The sequence below is a fragment of the Lissotriton helveticus genome, chromosome 5_1 (genome assembly GCF_964261635.1).
Source record: "Lissotriton helveticus chromosome 5_1, aLisHel1.1, whole genome shotgun sequence".
Lineage (NCBI taxonomy): Eukaryota > Metazoa > Chordata > Amphibia > Caudata > Salamandridae > Lissotriton > Lissotriton helveticus.
The window spans coordinates 1574172652-1574193605 of NC_136065.1; the positions used below are offsets into that span (position 1 = coordinate 1574172652).

At 42.8% G+C, this 20954-nt stretch overlaps 1 protein-coding gene across 1 annotated transcript in view; it reads right to left on the minus strand.

The window, feature by feature from the left end:
- Positions 1–20954, minus strand: part of LOC144753716 (acidic mammalian chitinase-like) — a 211988-nt gene that overhangs the window by 128356 nt on the left and 62678 nt on the right. The window contains exon 3 of the mRNA XM_078641306.1: positions 17274–17478. Coding sequence (XP_078497432.1) covers positions 17274–17478 — 205 coding nt within the window. The remainder of the gene's footprint in view (positions 1–17273; positions 17479–20954) is intronic.

A 20954-nucleotide genomic window follows, 5' to 3' on the forward strand; every position in this document is an offset into this window, starting at 1 on the left:
GCAGGCCATCGATGTTTCTGGTTCCGCCAAGCCAGTCCGCCAATACGCTTGAATCGCTCTGGCCAATGCCGCGTGCAGCAGGAAGCCCCCCCTCGGTAAATCATATCTGTCCTGGAGGGCCTGATAGGGCAACAAAGTCCCATCCTCATATAGGTCTCCCAGCATTTGGATTCCCGCCTCTTCCCAGGGCTGCAGGTGCGACCAGTCACCGCCGTGCGGCAATGCCGTCACCATCCCCAGGGGAATCTCAGGTGCATATGGGTGTACTATTTTCGCCCTCCGTTGTGAACGGTTCCAGCAGAGCCGGAGCGTCTTCTCTTCTAATGTCAAGGCCCTAAGATCAAGTTTCTGCTGCAGTGCTATGAACGAGAGGACGTGGCGAGGGATGCCTTCCGTTCTCTCCAGACCCGGCCCCCTGAATTCTCTCGCTATTGCTTGTGTAAGCACCTGCAGCTGGGCTGCTAAGTAGTACAGCTTAAAGTCCGGTACCGCTAGTCCTCCCTCAGCCTTTGGCCTCATAAGCGTCGTCAGTGCCACTCTACGATGCCCTGTACCCCAGAGAAAAGACACCACCATTGATTTCAGTAATTTAAACGTAGCTCCAGGTATCCACACTGGCAGTGTCCTAAAGTAATAAGGAATCCTAGGGTACCTTATCATTTTGAGCAATGCCGTGCGGCCTGTCATCGATAGCGGGAGAGTAGCCCAGAAGGCCATGCTGCCCTTCAGTGCCCGTATCCCTCGGCTGATATTGCCTTCCAACAGGTTCTCCGCCCCGTGGTAAATGTGCACGCCTAGGTACTTCAGGCAGTTAGGCTCCCATCGCACCGCTCGCAAATGGGTAGGCTGCGGCTCCCCCTGCCGCGCTGGGAATAAGCATGTTTGGACAAATTCACTCTCAGCCCAGAGACATCCCCGAAAACCGAAAGCACTACCTAGGCCCCCGTCAGTGCTCCGTCAGCATCTTCCAGAAAAAGCAACAGGTCGTCAGCATACAGTGAAATGTAATTTTGACCGCCTCTGCAGGTTAACCCCCCATAGTGGGCACCCGTTCTGATCGCCACCGCCAAGGGTTCCACTGCCAGGGCAAAAAATAGCAGGGATAACGAGCATCCCTGCCTCATGCCCCGTTCTACAGGGTACTGTGAGGAGATCAGCGTGCCTACCCTCACCCGGGCCACCGGCGACGTATATAATACCTTAGTCCATTGTTTATAGCCGTCTCCTAGCCCAAAACATCCTAATACAGTATATAAATACTCCCATTCCAGACTATCGAAGGCTTTTTCGATGTCTACCGAAAGTATCACTGGCTGTTGCGCCCCCAGGTCCTCTTCTCCTAGTAGTCGTACCAGTCGCCGGATATTCGTAGTTGTGTTTCGTGTTGGAATGAAGCCAGTTTGGTCTTCATGGACCAGTGCGGTCATGTGGTGTAACAATCGGTTTGCCAGGATACTACTCAGAATTTTGTAGTCTGCTGTCAGCATCGATAGTGGCCTGTAAGAGGCTGCATTTCTGCCCTCTCTTCCCCGCTTCAACAACGGTATTATCAAGGCTTCCCGCATTGATTGCGGCAGCTGTCCGGATTCCCTCGCTTCCCTATAGACCTCTTGGCGCCAATAGATCCACGTATTTCACATAAAATTCTATGGGGAGTCCATCCAGCCCTGGGGTCTTCTTTCGGGCCATACGTTTTATTGCTCCTCTTTTTTCCCCTAACTCTATGTCCCTACCCAGGGCCTTCGCCTGCTCGTGGTCCAGGCCCGGCAGTTGTAAATCGCTAAGAAAAGCATCTATGTTCGGGTCTGCGGTCGCCAGCCTGCTCTTATATAGAGCTTCGTAGTAGTTCGTGAAGCACTGCAGGATCTCGTTTTGGGTGTGGACTTCCCCCCCTTCCGCCGTGTCCAGGGCCACTATAGGGGAGCTTCTCTTCAAGGGATTTGCCAGCCAGGCCAACAGCGGGCCAGCCCTGTCGCCCTCAGCGTGGGCTCTCACCGTGTACGCTCTATAATCAAAACTACGTAAGCGCTCCACTTCCGCTGCCACCGCTTTCTTCGCTGCACAAACTGTATCCTGAAGCTCCGGGTGGCCGGGTCGCGCTAGCTCTGCCTCCCTCAATGCCTTATCAGCGTTTTCTAAGTCGGTTAAAAGAACCTTCCGCACTCCCGCATACTTCCCTATGCAGAGCCCTCTGACAACCACCTTAAAGGCATCCCATTCCATCGCCCTCGTTGCAGTCGTTCCAGCGTTCTCCGCAAAGTAGTGCGTAATCCCTTCCTCTATTGCGGCCGAGAAAATCGGGTCCTCCAGTGTCTCAGGTCGCAACCTCTAAGTAGGAACGCACGAGACCCCCGGCATCCACTGCATGGCGACTAATAACGGGTTGTGGTCCGATAGCGTTCTGGTCAGGTATTCGGATTGCACAATAGTTGGCACTACTTCTGCAGAGCACAGCACCGCGTCCAGCCGGACGTGAAGATCGTGCATCCCAGAAAAATAAGAGTAGTCACGGCCCTGCGGGTGGTGCGCCCTCCAGATATCAACGAGCCCCCACCTCATCTGCCAATCTAGTCTTCCTTAGGTTAAACGGTGTATCGGGGAGTCGGCCAGTGGTGGGTGCGATCTATCCAGGGAGACATCCGTCACCGAGTTAAAATCCCCGCCCATCACTAACGGACCTGCGAGATATTGCGCCAGAGAACCCGACAGTCCCGCCAGGAAATTTAGCTGGTCAATATTGGGCGCGTATACACTACAGAAGGCCACCTCCCTTCCTCTTAATTTCCCTTCAACAGCCACAAACCTGCCCTCGGGGTCGATTATATGCTGAGTCAGCTGAAAGGGGACTCCCACCCTGATCCAAATCATTGCACCCCTGGCATATGCCGAGTACGTGGTGTTATAGACTTGTCCCCTCCACCTACGCTGCAGCGCCATCCCTTCAGCTTTTGTCAAGTGTGTCTCCTGGAGCATTGCAATGTGTATTCCTCTCCTGACCAGGTAGGCGTGTATTTTGTGTCATCGCGTCATGGTGTGTAACCCTCTCACATTCCAGGTTAAGCATCTCAGATTAGTAGAATCACCCATTCTCCCACAATTTCCTGCACAGTACTCCCTCGCTATCCCCACTCAGTTGCCGCACGTCTATGCCAGTGACAACCCCCCCCTGCATCCCACCCAAATGTCCCTTAACGCCCTCCACCCCCCAAGAACAGGACCTAGCAACAACCATCTAGTCTCCGTCCAAACTAATGTAACTTGCGAAACAACTCTAAGCCCAGCAGTAGTCACTGCAGGCATGCCTTAAGGGCAATGAGGGGGTGCCAGCAGACAAACGGTCGGCGCCCACTCCAAGGATTCTCCCCGAACCATTGAGCCGTGGACTTTCGCGCATCCATCGCCGCCAACCAAAGAACCAACCTCCCTCAGCTAGTCCTGTTCGGAAGTTCACCGGGGCTCGGGGCCCCCACCACTCGGTCGTGTGAATTCGCTCAGCTTTCGTCCAGCATGCCCTCCGCAGTCTCTGGCGTGACCTTCGGCAATCGTACGCTATTCGTTTCTGAGCATCCGGAGTCTGACTGGGAGTCATCCTTCTCCGAATTCGTGCCGCCGGCCGACGACGTCAGCTGCACATTGGAAATCGTGGTCACCGCAGACAGTGCGTCTCGCCATTCCGCTGCCGTCTGAGTTGGGGAGGGCTTCCTCATCCTCCGCTGCGTGCTGCGTAGCCGTCTCGACCTCCGCTGCGGCAAACTTCCAGCTACAGTGCGTGGACCCTGCTCTACCCCATCTTTCCCAGCCCTGTAGAGCTCCAGCCAGGCCCCGGCCTCATCCGGGGTATCGAAGAAGAAAGTTTTTCCGTCCACTATGACCCTCAGTCTGGCTGGGAACATGAGCGAATATTGCAGTTCCTCGGTCCGCATCTCCCTCTTTATAGCTAAGAAAGAAGTCCGGCGGCGTTGCGTTTCGTAAGTATAGTCTGGGAAGATGTTGACCCTGCTGTTCTCCACCTGGTACGGGCCATCCGCTCTCGCCTTCTGGAGGATCAGGTCCCGGTCCCTGAAATGCAACAACCTAGCCACTACGGGCCTCGGAGGTCTACCCTGTTGTCGCGGCCGAGAAGGTACTCTGTGCGCTCGCTCCAATGTGTAGAAGGTTGACAATCCCTCTGGCACTACCTCTGACTTGAGCCAGGTTTCCAAGTACTGGACGAGATCCGACCCTTCGATTTTTTCGGGCAGGCCAACTACCCGTATGTTGTTTTGGCGGTTGTGGCCTTCAGCGTCCTCAACACGTTTTTCAAGGGCGTCTATTCGCTCCAGGACGTTAGTCATAGTCGCCCCAAGTTTCTGTTGTAGCGGTTCCATGGTCTTGTCCTCCACCTCTACCACTCGATCTGACAATTTGCCATGGTCGGCCCTAAGCAAGCCCAGTCGCGTAGCCACCTGTGCTATGTCCTGCTGGAGCGCTGTGCGGGTGTCCGTTATCGCCAGTAGGATTCTATCGAGCTGTTGTTGTAAAAGAGGGTCCCGCACCTGCTCCGGCTCTCCCCGCTCCTGTCTGTCCGGCATTTCCTCTTCCACCGGCGTCTGACTCCCAATCTTAGGCCCTTTGGGTTTCCCCATCATCGATCAACGACGGGAGGTTCCCGCCTTCCTCCTCCACCGATGGGAGCTCGCCAGGAGAATGCCCCAGGTGTCGGTCCCAAGCCCTCTGATCTCCGGCTCCGTCCGCTACCCCGGCTGCCCAGCAAGTCTGTGGCGGGCGATCCCGTTCCTCGAAAGTCATGCGGAGGGGTCTCAACGCATCTAGTGGCAGGTCCTTCCAGGCATCAGTGGGAGTGGACCATGCCCCCCGTCGCAGCACACCGCTGCTTCCTCTGGTTCGTGTTGTCGGCGAGGGGCTGTAAAACCAGTGCCCCCGCCGTCCTACTCCACAGTGAGGTCCGGGCCACTCTCCCCAGTCCAAGCCCAGGGAAGGACGCACTGCGGTAGCCAAATCCGCACCCTGGGTTCCGTGAGAAAGCGACTCTACTCCCTGAGCAGCAGCTTCCTGGGCACAGTAACTGCACTTCGTGACCTTTCACACTGTCCCACCCGATCGGCCAGGGGTGCCTGGTTTCACGTCCCTCTCCCCCTGCTATACAACAGGATCCGGGCTTCACTCACCAGTCCCGCACTCAGGGAGGTGCCTTCAACACCAGATCGTGCGGGCGGCGCTGCTGTGGTGCTCCAAGGCAACGGGGTCTGCGCCCTCACTCTGTGTCTTTCCTGGCTGCTGCCTCCAGAAGCATACAGTCTGCAGCCAGCATCTACCCTAGTTGGCACCATACACTGTCGGCGGAGTTTGCAGCACGGTCCTCGCTCCGCGGTCCCCCTAGGGTGATCCGCTCTGCCTTCCAGCTCCTCGGTGCACTCAAGGCGCCCCCACAGTCCTGGGCGTGTACGCCAGTATGCACTGCAGGCTCGCGCCTCCTCTCGGCCTCCAGAGCGGGCCAGTCATGTGTCTCATCGAGGCCGGGCGCTGCTCCCAGTGTGTGCCCTGCGGCAGGAACCTCCGCCCCGGGCCCTCTTACCAAGTCCGCAGTCTTCGGCCGCAGTTTTCTTCACCGGTGCTGCTAGACCTGGGCGTCCCTGCCCACCTCCTCTCCGGGATCGTCTCCGTAGCCCCGTTCCGATCAGCGGGCTCTCCGCGGCCTCTCTCCCGGCAGTCCGCTCCGTCCAGCTTTAGGCTTCCGCTAGGGTTTCGCGCTCCACACCGCTTCCGTCGTCCTCCGGGGGGAATCATCACCCGGGTTGCGGCCGCCATTTTGTCCGACGCATCGCAGTACCCCGGGCCATCTCCGATCGTCATGTTCTGGCCCTACCGGCGCACTTCACGCCTGATTTCCCAGTCCAGGAGGGGGGCACTCCCTACACGATCTCTCTGGGGGAAAGGGGAGCCCCCGGACAGCGCTCCGGCAGGATAAATATCGGCACTGGTGCGGAGCCCTCTGTTCAAGCAGCCATCTCCGCCGGCTGCTAGCCACGCCCCCCTCAGAGATGCAATCATGTTGTCTTTTCCTGGTTGTGGGCCTAGCAATAGAGTATAGTAAAGAGCCCTTTCCTGAGGCCATGGAGGTCGATGCCTGCTGATTTTACTGGCTGATACTGGATTTCATTGTAAAACGGGGGTTCGGGCTGGGTCTAAATCAAACCCAGCCTATGTGTGGAGATTGAGGTGGAGTGAAGCCATTTACCGATAGCTCCTTAATGCAAGCTAGATGAACTTATCTACATTTGTTGTGCCATTATCAGAAATTCTGTTTTTTGGCAATGAGCACATGAAGGTTGTTTGATATAAGAGTCATCTGCATACTGGTGAAATGAAGCACCTTCTCCATTATGATTCTCCTTTGAACCAAATATATATTCAAGAATATGGAAGATAATGCAGCCCTTGAGCCATGGCAGGTCATTTTGGCAGGTTGTGAACTGATATTTCAGATCCGTGATCTCTGTTGCTCAAGGAGGGAGTAAATCGTCCAAGACCATGCCCGAAAACCAAAGTCCCAATAAGAAATAAGTTAGCCGTACGATAATGCGCGTGCATTCACACCCAGCACCTTAAGGGGTCATATGAGAAGTGATGCCAAAGAAATAACTAATAAATAAAAAACAACATTATTAATACCTCATGCTATATCATCCTGTGCTATAGGTTTCATTGTTGAAAACTGAATAAAATGCCATATAAAAAATGTAAAAATGTATATATTTATCTTTTTTTTGGAACATATAAAAGGGTAAATTACATTTCTCAATAAAAAAAAAAAATGAATCCGTGGTTATCTGAAACTTATTTACCATCTGTTTATTTTAACATTATTTCTAGGGGATTATTCTATATCTTAAGTTAAATGTTAAAGGTGAGTGTATTTCTTTCCTCTCACAAACAGGAAGACTACGGTTATTTCCAAATAATAACAGGGAAGGGCACATGACAAATAATTTAAGATATTTATTCCGAGGACTACAACATTTATTGTTTCACCAATTCAGAGACAAAGGGGTGAGAGTCGCGCAAGGATGCCGTTTCAAGATGGCTGCCCCTCACTGATCTGAAGCGAATTTGGACAGTTTTTGACGATTTTATGCCAACTTAACGCTGTCATTTTTTTTTCCACATGAAGACGAAGTTTGGCATAAGGAAGGCGCTTGAAACTGTACCTTTTGGAGCCTGGTGCAGCAAGTAGAGCTGAGTTTCATCGAGGTGAACTGCTCTTGGGTGGCTGGTGTGTTTTTGTCCCAGGAATTCCTGTCAGAGTGCGAGGATGAGGCCTAGGCCTCTCCCACAGCTGGTTTTAGCTGCTGAACACTGTTTATTCAGGCTGTTTTCATCATTTATCGGTATTGCTCTTTCAATATTGCTTTTGACTGCTCCTTTATTGCTGCCTGCATTTATTTCTCTGTTATTTATGGAGGGCAAGCATTCACACAATATGTCTTCTAAACGGAAGCAAACCGTCTCTCCACCACCAGTAAAATCTAAATTAGTGGATATTCATGGAGCTTCATTATCCACTTTATTGGAGGAACTTCAAGCTGTGTGTTCTAAAACTGATAATATTCAACTGAGATAACAAAAATTATGTGAAGATATGGCTGGTCTTGCTATTAAAGTCTCTGACAACGCTATTAAAATTCAAGACAATAAAGTTAAAATTTACAATATTTTGCCCATTGCAGACAAAATTGATCCAATTAATAAATTACCATTAGATTCGGAAAATTGCAATAGGCAATACAATCTGCAAATGTTTAATTTACCAGACGATGTGGAAGGTAATGACGGCAGGGTCTATCTGGAAAACCTAATTCCTGGTCTTTTGCGTATTAAATTTCCTGATAAATTTGAAATTCATAAGGCGCATAGAATACCATCTCATGGAAATCCAAGACAAGATAAGCCTCGTAAATTGATTTTCTAAGTGTTACGTCATCACCATCTAATTTTAATAACAAAGGCTGCCAGAGATATCCCTTTGTTAATGGTCAATGGGAATAACATTTTCAAAAGAGACAGTCAATATTCGTAAGGAATTTGCAAACCTTCGTCGTAGGCTAAGAATTTCTGGTTATAAATATGGTTTGCTTGATCCGTCTACTATGCAAATCTGGAAGGATAGTTTTTCTAAATCTTTTCATCGTCCTTAAGATCTTCGCCATTTTCTGGATTAACAATCTCAGTCTTTGATGCAAACAAATGAAGCTACCACATGAATTCAATGTTGCTTAATTTTTATTGCCACTATGTTTAATTGATTGGAGCATTCGTTTAGGGCATGTTTAGTGGCTTACTCTTGAAATGCGTGTCCACAATTCAAAAGTTCTAAATGTGTTTCTATGTTGTTTGGTTATTATTTTTGGTGTCTGTTGGTGTCTTTTGTGTCTTTTATATATCAATTCTGGAGCTACTATTCTTTTTCTAATTTATCTTGATTATCTATTTTCCTCACTACATTTTTTCTTTTTACAAAATTTCAAGTGGTAATGGTATTACAATTGTTTCATTCAATGTTAGAAGCTTAAGTCACCATGTTTTACATACTAAAGTTTTAGATTATTTAGTGAGGTATAAAGCAGATATTTGTTTAATTCAGGAAACTCATGTAGATGATAAAGTTCTATTTTATATGAATAAGAAATGGTTTGGAATTGTTATTTTATCTCCGGCTCTCAATAGGAACAATGGGGTAGCAATTATTTTTTCCAAAAAATTACATATTCAAATTTTGCATAAGAATACTGATCCTGGCGGTCGTTTTATTATAGCTCAGATAAAAATTGACAATAAGCTTTCCCGACATTTTGTTAATCTCCCCTTACACATTGTGACGTCAATCCCAAAAAAGGTAAAAGTTGTACTTACAGTTAGCTGAGTCTGTATAATTACGCTCATGGTCTTACCCACTTCTTTCCAAAATTCTTCCAGTAGGGGGCAGTTTCTGAACATGTGGAAGTCGTCTGCCTTTTCTTCCCCACACTTCGGGCACTTTTTTACGCCTGCATTTTTAAATTTAGACAATTTTTTCGGAGTCCAGTATGCGCGATGGATTGTATATAGGTGGTTCCTCTTTAGTGCAGCAGATTTTAGAGTTGACCAACATTTTTCCACGGATCTTTCCCAGATTATATCTAAGTCATCCAGTTGTAGCTCTCTCCCCCAGATTTGATCTTCCATCCTCTTGTCTCCCTTTCCTACAGTAATAAACGCCCAATACCACTTTGCCACTTCCTTAGTGATTGTTAAGAGTTCTACCATTTCTTTTTCCAGCTTTACATCCTCTTGATTGTTAGTAGTGATGGTTTTCGCCCAGCTTGATATTTGATAATATTTAAACTTGGACACTGACCCTTTGGTGAGAGATTGAAATTTTTCCCACGTAATCAAAGTTGAGTTTTTTAATAGTTGTCCCCAGTAGTTGATATTGGCTTGTTTTAGGGGGATTGCCATTGCATCCTTTAAGCATTCTGGTGTTCCCGGTGAGTCCCATATTGGGGCCATTACACTGTAGTATTGAATTTTCAAATTTGTTCTAATTTGTGCCCACAATTTTGCTGCCTCTCTTAGGGTCTTTAATTTTATTTTTTTAAAGTATTTAGGATGACCAAATTTGAATAAAAAATGATCTTCTCTGTCTGTCATTGCTTGTAAGTATTTTGGATAGTGTTGATGACTTCTTAGTAGGATCCGTGTATTTTTAAACTGGAATGCCTTATAATACTCCACCAGGTCATGGCTTGATAATCCTCCCTCTTGTTTTCCTCTCCTGAGTTTCTTCCACGAAATCCTAATTCCCTTTGAGGCCCATATGAAACTAATGATATCCCTCTGAGGTTTTTTTAAGAGAGATTTCCCAAATTCTAGAGGGATCGTGTTAAAGAGAAAAGTGTACTTTGGTACTATTAACATTTTAATGATGTTCGATCTTCCTATCAAGGTTAGTGGTAAACTAGACCATACTTCAAGTAATTTTTTTACCTCTTCAGTTACTTTATTCAGGTTTCGTTGTGTTATTTTGTTCAGATCTTGGTTCACTAGGATCCCCAGGTATTTTATTTCCTTTTTGATATTTGCGTTTTGGAATTGTGTATTCCATGTCATGATCTCAGTTTTTGAGTGATTTACCAGATAACCTGAAACTTTCCCAAACTCGCTTATGATTTCTTCTATAAATGTCTTTGAATTCATGTAATCGTCCGTAAAAATCATTAAATCGTCTGCATATAATGCGATTTTCTTGTTCCATCTCTGATATTGGAAGGGAGTAATCTCTTTGGTGTTTCTTAGTTTGTTCGCCAGTGGTTCAATATATAGATTAAAAAGCAGGGGGGAGAGAGGACAACCCTGCCTTGTTCCTCTTTCTATATTGACATTTTCAGTAAGACTGTCATTTACTAAGATTTTTGACCTTGGTGTTTTATAAATATGTTTTACCACATGCATGAAAGATTGACCTATATTATTTTTGGTCAAAACTTTTTCTAGAAATGCCCAGTTGACTCTATCGAACGCCTTTGCGGCGTCGATAGTGAGTATGGTAAGTGGGACTTTTTTTTGCGTGGCTATGTCAATGGAGCTCACAAGCTCATGTGTAACTTCATGTAGTTGTCTTCCTTTAATGAATCCCTTTTGGTCTGGGTGAATAAGTTGATTCATTACTTTTCCCAATCGAGATGCCATGATTTTTGTGAATATTTTGTAATCTGCATTAAGCAGCGATATAGGTCGATATGATTCACATTTAGTGGGGTCCTTTCCTGGTTTTAATATAATTGTAATTGTTGCATCATTCCAAGAATCTGGTATTCTATTTTTTTGTTTAAAAATCAGGTTTATTAGTTCTGTAATATGTGGAAGTAGGGTATCCTTTAGACTAATGTATAACTCGTTTGGAAGGGCGTCTGGCCCTGCAGCTTTTCCCTTTTTTAGAGTTCTGATAGTCTCATCTACTTCACTTATTGAGATCTCTTTATTTAGTTCTTTCTTTTCTTCTTCTGTGAGGGCCAGTAAAGGAATGCCTTCTAAGTATGAGTCTATCTGGGTTTCTTGTGGCCTTGTATCTTCAGTGTATAGTTCTGTAAAGAATTTCGTAAACTCTTGTCTGATTATGTTCTCTTCTGTGGTTTGGTTCATTTGTCCTTCTTGGTGAATTTATTTTACTTTATTCCTGATTTTGTCTGTTTTTAATTTCCAAGAGAGCCATTTACCACATCCTTCCCCATATTCGTGTTTTGCAAGTTTACTTGATTCCCATTTTTTGCGTAGTCTGTCTTCTAGTAAGTCTTCCAATTTTTCTTTCTGATTTTTCCTTTCTAGTTCTAGGTCTTTTTTCTTTTGTGTTTCTTGTTCTGTTACTATTTGAGTGTCAATGAGGTTGATGCTTTCCTCCAGGTCTGTTATTTCTTGTCTTGTTTTTTGGTTTTTGTATGCTCCTAGGCTTAGTAACTTTCCTCTTAATACGGCTTTATAAGCATCCCAAGTTATCTGTTTTGTTGTTCCATTTTTGTTATTTTCAAAAAAGTTTGTGGTTTCCAGTTCAATTTCTTTCACACTTTGTTGATCAAGTAGGATTGCTCTTTCTACCGTGAACCTTCTTTGTATTTCTACTAATTTTATTTGAAGTGTTAATTGGACCGCAGAGTGATCTGATAGGTGGGCTGGTAGGTGAATTAGGTTTATTACATTACTTGATATGCTTTGATCAATTAGAAAATAATCAATTCTTGATCTATGCCCCAATTTTTTGTTATGAAGCGTGAATGGGTTTGATTTATCCCCTCTTTCTCTCCAAATGTCTGTTAGTTCTAAATCCCTTTTAAAGATACCGATCCATTTTCTCATTTTCGGTAGATTTGCGTGTCTCCCTGGTGGGGATCTATCATTTTTTGGGTCCATTACGAGGTTAAAGTCACCCCCCAAAATTATTGGAGAGGTGGCTTGTATTAGATGAGAGTAGAGTTTCCGTAACGGGTCTTCATCGTCAAGATTGGGTCCATAATATCCCGTTATTGTGAGGGGATTATTCCCTATCAAGACTTTTGCTATTGCCCATCTTCCTTTATTGTCTACTTCTGCTGAGTCCAGATTAGCTTTGAGTGATTTTTTGATGATTATTGCAATCCCTTTGATGTTGCATTCTTGTGTGGTGCATACAAGATAATCGACCCAGTTTAGGGTTTTTATTACTTGGTCCCATTCTATTTTTAATAAGTGTGTTTCTTGTAGTATTATGATTTCGCTTTCTGTTGTTCTGAGGTATTCCAAGATTTTGTTTCTTCTGCTTTTTGTTCTCATCCCATTTACATTCCAGGAGAGTATTTTAAATTCTTTTTTAGTTTTCTTCATTTATTCAGAATTTTTTGTTCGTGCTCTTCCCTCTGAAAACCATTTGGTCTATCGTTTTTGTAAAACCGCAGTTTGATGTTTACCCGTCTTCTTCTACTTATGAGGATATTTTTTTCTCGTTTTTTTCCCCTATTTTGCACCCCACCCATTTTCGTGTAGTTTTATGATTTCTTTTTTGTGATTTACCGTTACCCACCCTGGGGAAGCCTCCATCTTCTTTTCTTTGGGTTAATTCCATAACCCTTGGTAGCTCCAGCTTCTAACTCTAAGTTTAAGTGAACTGTGTTTGTTCGCGTTTCTGCACCATTATTTACATGTGTACTCAACTATATATATATCAAATTCTGAGGATATTCTTTTTTAACTCATTGGTTGTCAGGAAAACCTTCTCTTTGTTTTAGTTGTTCTAGCCAGAAGGGAGATCTGTTTAAAATGGATTAGCCAACTGCCACCTACACATAGTGATTGGATGAATTCTGTCATAAAGATCAACAAACTAGACAGAAAAGGAAACATCAGAAAAAGATTTAAGTATTGGGAAATTTTCGAAAACTATATAAATTCAACATTAAGTTAGTACTTACGGTCCTATGATTAAAGCGAAAACAACATCTGGTAGACAAGTATGATACTTGTCGAGTAGTCTAAAGGCTAGCTCACCCCCGCATTTCCAAACCAAAGTTGGTACTATGTAAGGAACAAGGATACTCCTCTGAAAACCTCGGACAGATGACAAAATTCCCCAACCTCGAGAGACCAAGGGGCAGTGTTGGTAACGAAACCAGAGGCAGAAACCTGAAACCCGAATACATAGAAATTTCGCAATATGAGGATAATAAAAAAAAAAAAAAAAAAAAAAGCTTTCCCACCTCATTAATGTATATGGTTCTACGAATGATGACCCAGAGTTTTGGTTAAGATTTACATCAGAGGTTTTACAATTGAGTAATGTTCTTCTGATTATTGGAGGTGATTTTAATCTTATTTCTGACCCTTTACTAGATAGAATACCTCAAGCTAAATTTCGGCCTCCAAAGGCATTTTTCACACTCACAGCATTTTTCAAGAATACCAAAATGGTTGATATTTGGTATCTACATAATCCTACTGACAAACACTTAACTTTTTTCGCCAAACCTCATGACTCTTATTCTACGTTGGATTTTGTTTTTATTTTTCGCAATTAAATTTCCTCAATTTCTAATCCAGACATTCAGACAATAGATATTTCTGACCACGCTTTAATCTGGTGTATTTTATGCAATGAATCCAAACAGGATAGGCATAATCGGTGGCGTATGAATACCAATATTGTTCTTAATGAAAATAATAATCTAGACTTTTATTAGCTATTACAGAGTTTTTTCATTTAATAATGATGGTTCCACATCTATTATTAATCGTTGGGACGCATTTAAATCATATATTAGAGGTTAGTCTATTTCCATTATGGCACATGAATATAAAATATTTAACAAGAAAATTGACGAATTAGGAAAGCAGATAGCTAAATATGAACGTCTATATATTACTTCTAATAAACTCTTATATAAAGAAAAATTACAGAAACGTTGTTATGAATTGAATTCTATTGTAAGTAATATAGCTGGAGTACATATTTTTAATAATAAAGCTAAATTTAGTTTTAGCGCAAATAGGTCTGGCAGGATGTTAGCTAATTACCACCGTATTAAAAATGACAAAAATCAAATTAATGCTATTCATTCCCCAAATGGCTCAATTGCTTTATCCAATGATAAAATTATTAAAGAATTCATTAATTATTATTCAGATTTATACAATAAACCACCTTCATCAGACACAGCTCTTATAGACAAATTTTTGGAAGGTTGTGGGTAACCTAAAATACCACAAGCTGATAGAAATAAATTGGAACTTCCAATTACAAGGGAGGAAATAGTTTCAGCTATTAAATCACTTAAGTTAAAGAAATCCCCAGGTCTGGATTGTATTCCTGCAGAATTAAAAAAAAAAATTAATCTCACCTCTCATCATATCTGCTTTCTTTATTTTCACATTTAAGTGATACTGGGTCTATGTCTGGGTCTTTTACTGAAAAGCTCTGATTATTGTCCTCCTAAAACCAGATAAATACCATTCAATTACTGTCCTATTTCTTTAATAAATCAAGATTGTAAACTGTATGCTAAAATCCTTGCGTCTAGGTTAACTTGTATACTTTCTTCTATTATCCATTTATATCAGTCTGGATTTATGAAAAAGAGACTTTCAACAAATAATTAGACTATTATTTCAAGCAATTGAAACTGGATTATTATTTTCTTTTCCTGCTGGAGTTTTAGTATTAAATGTGGAGAAGGCTTTGGCAATACCTTTTTCGCTCATTGTATGCATTCAATTTTGGCTCCTTATTTATCTGAATGATTTCAGCACTCAACTATAGTCCTTCGGCTAAACTTTTTATTAATGATAGACTTTCACAAAAGTTGTACCTTTTTAGAGGAACCAGGCAAGATGCCCATTATCTCCATTGCTTTTTCTTATTGCAATTGAACCCTTGTTAACTGCTATTATAAATTGCTCTGAAATTGAAGGCCTTCAAATAAACAATGTTGCTATTAAAATGTCAGCTTATGGTGTTTATTCTACTATTAGAGGCTATAAACTTAACACTAATAAGATAGAATTTAATCGGTTAAATGTTCATTGTTCACATGATATGCTAACTAATAAAGAGATTGTTTGGCAAAAAGATAAACTTAAATACTTGGGTATATTATTTTCCAAAAACATTAAACAAACTTTGTTTCTCAATTTTGAGTCTACTTGGACATATATTAAGGTCAAAATTCACAAATGGTCCTCTTTGTGTTTATCTTGGTGAGGTAGAATACTATTTTGGCTCCTAAATTGTTTTATATGTTTTCAATGATTCCTGTTCAACTTCCTCTCAAACATTATAAAGATATAGACAAAGTTTTGCCTAATTTTATTTGGAATACTAAAAAGCCATGATTAAGTTACAAAAAATTGAAACGGTCTAAACTCAATGGAAGGTTTGGATTACCAAATTATCTAAAATACCATGAAGCCTTTATTTTAAAGCAAAGTATTTTATGGTTCCAAAATTTGGAGCATAATAACTCACCGGCATGGCTACGTATTGAGCAGAATTCAGTATCACCTTTTCCTCTAGCTGCTTTGCTTACAATGTCTAATTCTTCTGGGTTTTTTTTTTAAAAGAAATCAGTCATATTGAAATCTACTAGTTTGTTTTTAAGTGATTTAGATTCTATTTTTCAATGTTCTATTTCTATTACATTGAGTTTATCTATTTGGTGTAACGCATCAGTAAAATTAGTTTGTCATACACATTTTTGGAATTCATGGATGACAGGAGGCATTTTGTACTTTAAAGATATTTATCATAATAATGCCTTTATGAGTTTTGATGATTTATAACAAAGATTTAATTTGCTACCATCAGATATTGTTAAATATTAATTGCTTTGTAACTCAATTCTCGATTCCTTCCCGAAGGGCTTCCCTTTCACTGTTTATTCTGATCTAGAAGTGTTTCTCCAAACAATCACACCCTCTCCCCATATAGTTACTATATAAAAAGTTAAATATTTCTGATGGAGATAATATCAATTTTCTTGCTACCTTTTGGAATGCAGAATTACAGTTGTCCTTTGCTTTGGACTCGTGGAGGAAGATTTGGTTGAATTCTATTTCAGGTTGCTTGCCTGTAATTTTATACCAAACTAACTCCTATATACTTTTTAATTGTTTATGGACCCCTTTAAAACTATATAATTCCAAACTTTTAACTTCTTCTAATTGCTGGAATTGTTCTTTATGTGTTGGATCATTAAAACATATGTTATTTAATTGTCCTTTTGTCAAGAAGTTTTGGGATAAAGTTTGGCAAATAATTTCTTGTATATTGAATGTATTAGATACTTTGTCATATGAATTAATTATTTGCAAATCATCTTCCCTCACTACTAAACTGTCTTAACTTAATAACAAACTTTTTGATTTTTTAATGTCAGCTGCTGTGAAGTCAATTACTGCTAGTTGGAAAGAATCTTCTTCTTTATCTGTTCATGCATGATGGGCCTGGATTATTTTTACAAGAAAGTGTGCTAATTTGACTTTACCAGGTAATATTAATATTAATCTGAACTATTTGCATTTCTGGAAACCAATTGATGATTATCTATTGTTTAATTATATCTTTGTGTAGTATGGCTTCTTAGCTTTAGAAGCTCAGTAATCTGTACATATGAATGTTTGATGTTGTTCTTTTTATTTTTTATTTACAGTGATATAATTTAGTTTTGTTGGTACTTAATAGTATAATCGCGAATTTCTTACTTAGAAAATTAGAATATTTATGTTTATTCATATTATTGTATTCGATTAATGTTTGTACCTTTTCGGAGCTCTTTTTTGTATGTTACCTATTCTCAAAAGCCTAATAAAACATTTGAACACAGAGACAAAGGGGTAAGAGCCACCTGCTGTCATGAAAAGTCCTGTGATCAATAGACCTTTCTGCTCTGGTTTTCAGTTTTCAGGTATTTTTGGGATCTGTGGCCGGGTAAATAGTGAGCATGGACCAGCACTGGATGTGTAGTCCTTTAGAAGGAGGTCGCATCTAGCCCCTCACATCCTCTGGTGCAAAGTAATTAAGTAGTAAATAGAGACGGGGATACCTCCAGACCTGCTCTTTCGCACACAGTTCTTCTGGCCCCATGGCCATAGCACTATGTTAGCTGTAGCAACATTGGCTCAACTTGTATCTGAATCCACGCCCCTCTAAAAAAAGTCTCCTGCCGGGCAAAACACAGCAGTCAATCAGAGGCTTTCAATGCTACCACACAGATACTGACCGCTCCTTGATGCTGTTGAACATCTTATAGAGATTGTCGTCAGACTCATCCATGGTTGCGATCTTGTTGTCACTAATGGTGGCAAAAGCGTAGACCAGATGTGTGCAGAGGCAGGGGTCCACATCACTCGGCCTCCAACTGACGGGTTGAGATCGCCTCCAGGCCTGGTTTGAGTAGTAGCAGACCAGTTTGTAGGCACCCAAGACTGGAAGGGAAGAGCAGAGTTGGTTATAATGATTAACTTCAGTTTTGTTCTTGAGAAAGCAGAAGAATACCCCCATGCTGTAATCCGCGATTCCTCGATGTCACAGTTTATAACCTATAGCTCAGACCTAGCTCCTAAGAGTATTGCAGCTCTTCCTAGTGAGCATCCTAATATAGAATCCTCCATTGTAGATGCCAAAAACAGAACAGTAGTTTGTTTGTGAAGTCCATTTAAAACCAGATTACTGCAATGTACATGTGACTGGCAAAGTCAGTGGTAATAATATGTTATTTGGTGGCCTTTTGCTGGTACTACGTTACGCAACTTTTTAATTTGAGGAATAGAGAGATAAATGTATCTGGATAGAAATACACGTTTTTGTCAAATCCCTATTCTGTTAGTGGCTAAACCCTTACACCTTATTTGCACGTCGGGCAGACAGTATGAGGAGCTTTGAGCACATGGGCAGATAGTGTGAGGGGCTTTGAGCACATGGGCCCATAGTAAGAGGGGCTTTGAGCACAAGGGCAGATAGTGTGAGGGTCTTTGAGCACAAGAGCAGATAGTGTCAGGGGCTTTGAGCACATGGGCAGACAATGTAGGAGCTGGGAATGCATGGACAATTACAAAATCATACATTGTACGGACCTTCGTGAATATGGAGTGAAAGTGTGAGAAGATATGGGGTTGAATGAATAGACCATGTAAGACACTTAGGACACCATGACAGTGCAAAAATCAAGCAGTGTATATACAAACCATGTTTTAGGAGCACAGGTCCATGCATTGATAGACAGGTCTTGTGGCAGTCACTGGCCCTTAAGTGAGTAACTGCCATTTACAACTGGATGTCAAGGTCCATGCTCTAGGGTGTCAGAGTCTCCTGTTTTTGTCTTGTTTGTCGCGAGACAGTAGGTCAAACATTTACAGGCTGGGGGTCTGACTTAGAGTTTGGCAGACAGCGTACTCAGTCCCTGAAATGCTAAATCAGGCCCTTAAACTACTGCATTGACATGAATTAGTAACTCAGATTATGACAATAAAGTAACCCTCAGAAGAGGTACATGTACAACGAAAACTAACATTTCGTACACATATAGTTCTTTCTATGTTTAATAGATGAATAGAACAGGAAACGGTATGAATACAAAAGCAAGGCAGAAGTTATTTGAGCCTTCTGGGGCCAGCATTATATACCGAATTGTTCTTATAGTACTTCAAGTACTCTAAGCAACATTCTACCGGGAATGCTAATAAGGCACAAGACACTGCTCAGGTTTACTGAAATATAGAGGCCTAGCAAGGTCAGTAAGATTGGGGGGCTGGGGGGTATGAGCTTTACATTTTCAGGCATATCATGTTACTTTATAAGAGAAGCAGTCCATGAGGGGTGTGTATGTGTGTGTGTGTGTGTGTGTGTGTGTGTGTGTGTGTGTGTGTGTGTGCACGCGCTCCTGAGAGTGGAGAAATCCCAAATTCAAATCTGAAAGACATACCCGACGGAAAGCACCTGCACCCAACTATTTACTCATTTACCAAAAAGTACTTTCATTAGGGGTTGAAACATCCTCCATGAAGCTACGCCCCTGCTGAAATAGTCCCTTTATGTCTGCAGTTCACTCACATATAAGAATCTCTGTGAGGAAACTGTGCAGTAGGTATAATTCAGTTTTACAACTCTCCCAACACTGTACCGCTGTGCGCTAGGGCCCACGTAAATGATAATGAGCAACATTCTCTGGATAATGCTCTGATGACACAGGACAATGCTCACATTTATAGAAATAAACTCTAATCTCAGTAGCTGCCTCACATACAAGCGTGTTTTTTAATTGATATTAACATTGTAAAGCTTGATGTTTACTAACACCCCAAATCCTACCAACAATCCTGCAAGAAATTGGGTTACTAGTGAAGGGGAATAAGTACTCACCTCAAATATTAATCACAATCCTTGTCAGGGTGAACCCTTAAAGTCATACAGTAACCCTCTGATAACCATGACACAGAGCAGACAGGCTCAATTTAGAGCAAATGTGTAAAGTATTTATGCAGTACTAAAACCATAATAAAGTCTAAATACAAAACAATAAAAATCCAGAAATGAATTAGGCAAATAGAGTACAATGTAATAAATAGAATGACACCGAAAGGACAAAATAAAGGTAACCATATATATAAATGTTAAAGTTTTAAGTAGAAATAGCGCTAAGTAGTACAAAGTGCCAATCATAGTCCATGGTCGTGATAGAACAGGATCTAGATTCAATTTGCCACAGAGGGTTGTGTTGTATTAAGCAGGTCTGTCCAGGTCAAAGATTTACTTAAGGACTTTAGTCCTTTAACTCCCTATCCTCATCAAGGGTACACTTCTAAAGCCTCCCCATGATCTCAGTGAAGGCACTTAGAGACTCAGAGGGTGGAAGGCAGAGGCCAATAAGAGGATCCAGTCAGGTCCAGTAGCCGCCAGGCAGCTAGGCAGTTGCAGGAAAAGGTCTATGTAGCTTTAACAGGGGGCCAGCCTCATGACCCTTAGAGCCCACCTATTTGTCCTGGGTACAAGAGAAAGAGCAGGTCCAGTTTTCTACCTCTTCTCAGGTCTTAGACAACAGGTTAAATCCTCCTCTTCTGATCTACCCAGGGTCCAGAGTTGTTCTGCAATGCAGTGGATGCCTTGGATATCACATGTATGTCTGGCATGAGCTAGTGGGTTGGAATCAACCTTGGAGATGCCCTATCCAATGGGGTAATGGTTCCCGGGGCTAACCCTACCAACTTTGGGCATTTTCAAGATGGCCAAAGTCTTCGGCTACACCCAACTTGCCATCTGACGGCTGGGGACAGCGTGGGGAGTCTACTATGTTAATCTTAGTGTCCTCCCACATCCAACACGAAAATTGAAATCCAGTTTTAGCCAGTCCCTATACCCACAACAACCTCAGAGATAGAAGGCTGATAGAACATAGCTGAGTTGTCAGCAACCAGGTATGAGATACATAAGGACTGTTTTGTCATCCTGCCTTCGTCCTTTGCCGTGCATCCTAGTATGCATAGTACCACCATGGCCAACAAGGTGGTGTCTGTCTGGGTAAGGTTCTCTTGTATTCTGTCTCTGTGACAGTCCAGGTCTGATGTGGCCTCGCCAGGGTCAATCGTGGGGTACTCATCTCTTAGATCAGGTAACCCTGACCTACTAATCCTCCCATTGTAGACTGCTTCCACATCCTACCCCTTACTCTCCATCTGGGCCTCCGTACTTCCTTTTGGGCAACAGTACCCCCAGAAATCTAAGGGGTATGGCGCTCGGTGCAGCCGCCTCACCCAGCTCTTTTCTCACCAGTGGAAGTTCATTGTCAAAGATGCATGTCCGTGGGCACCTGGGGATTGACAAGGCCCCTCCTCTGAGCAGCTGCCCTCCTCCCATTCCAGGGATCCTAGGCCCATAGAGCATAGGCCTGGGTTGCCCTACATACCTA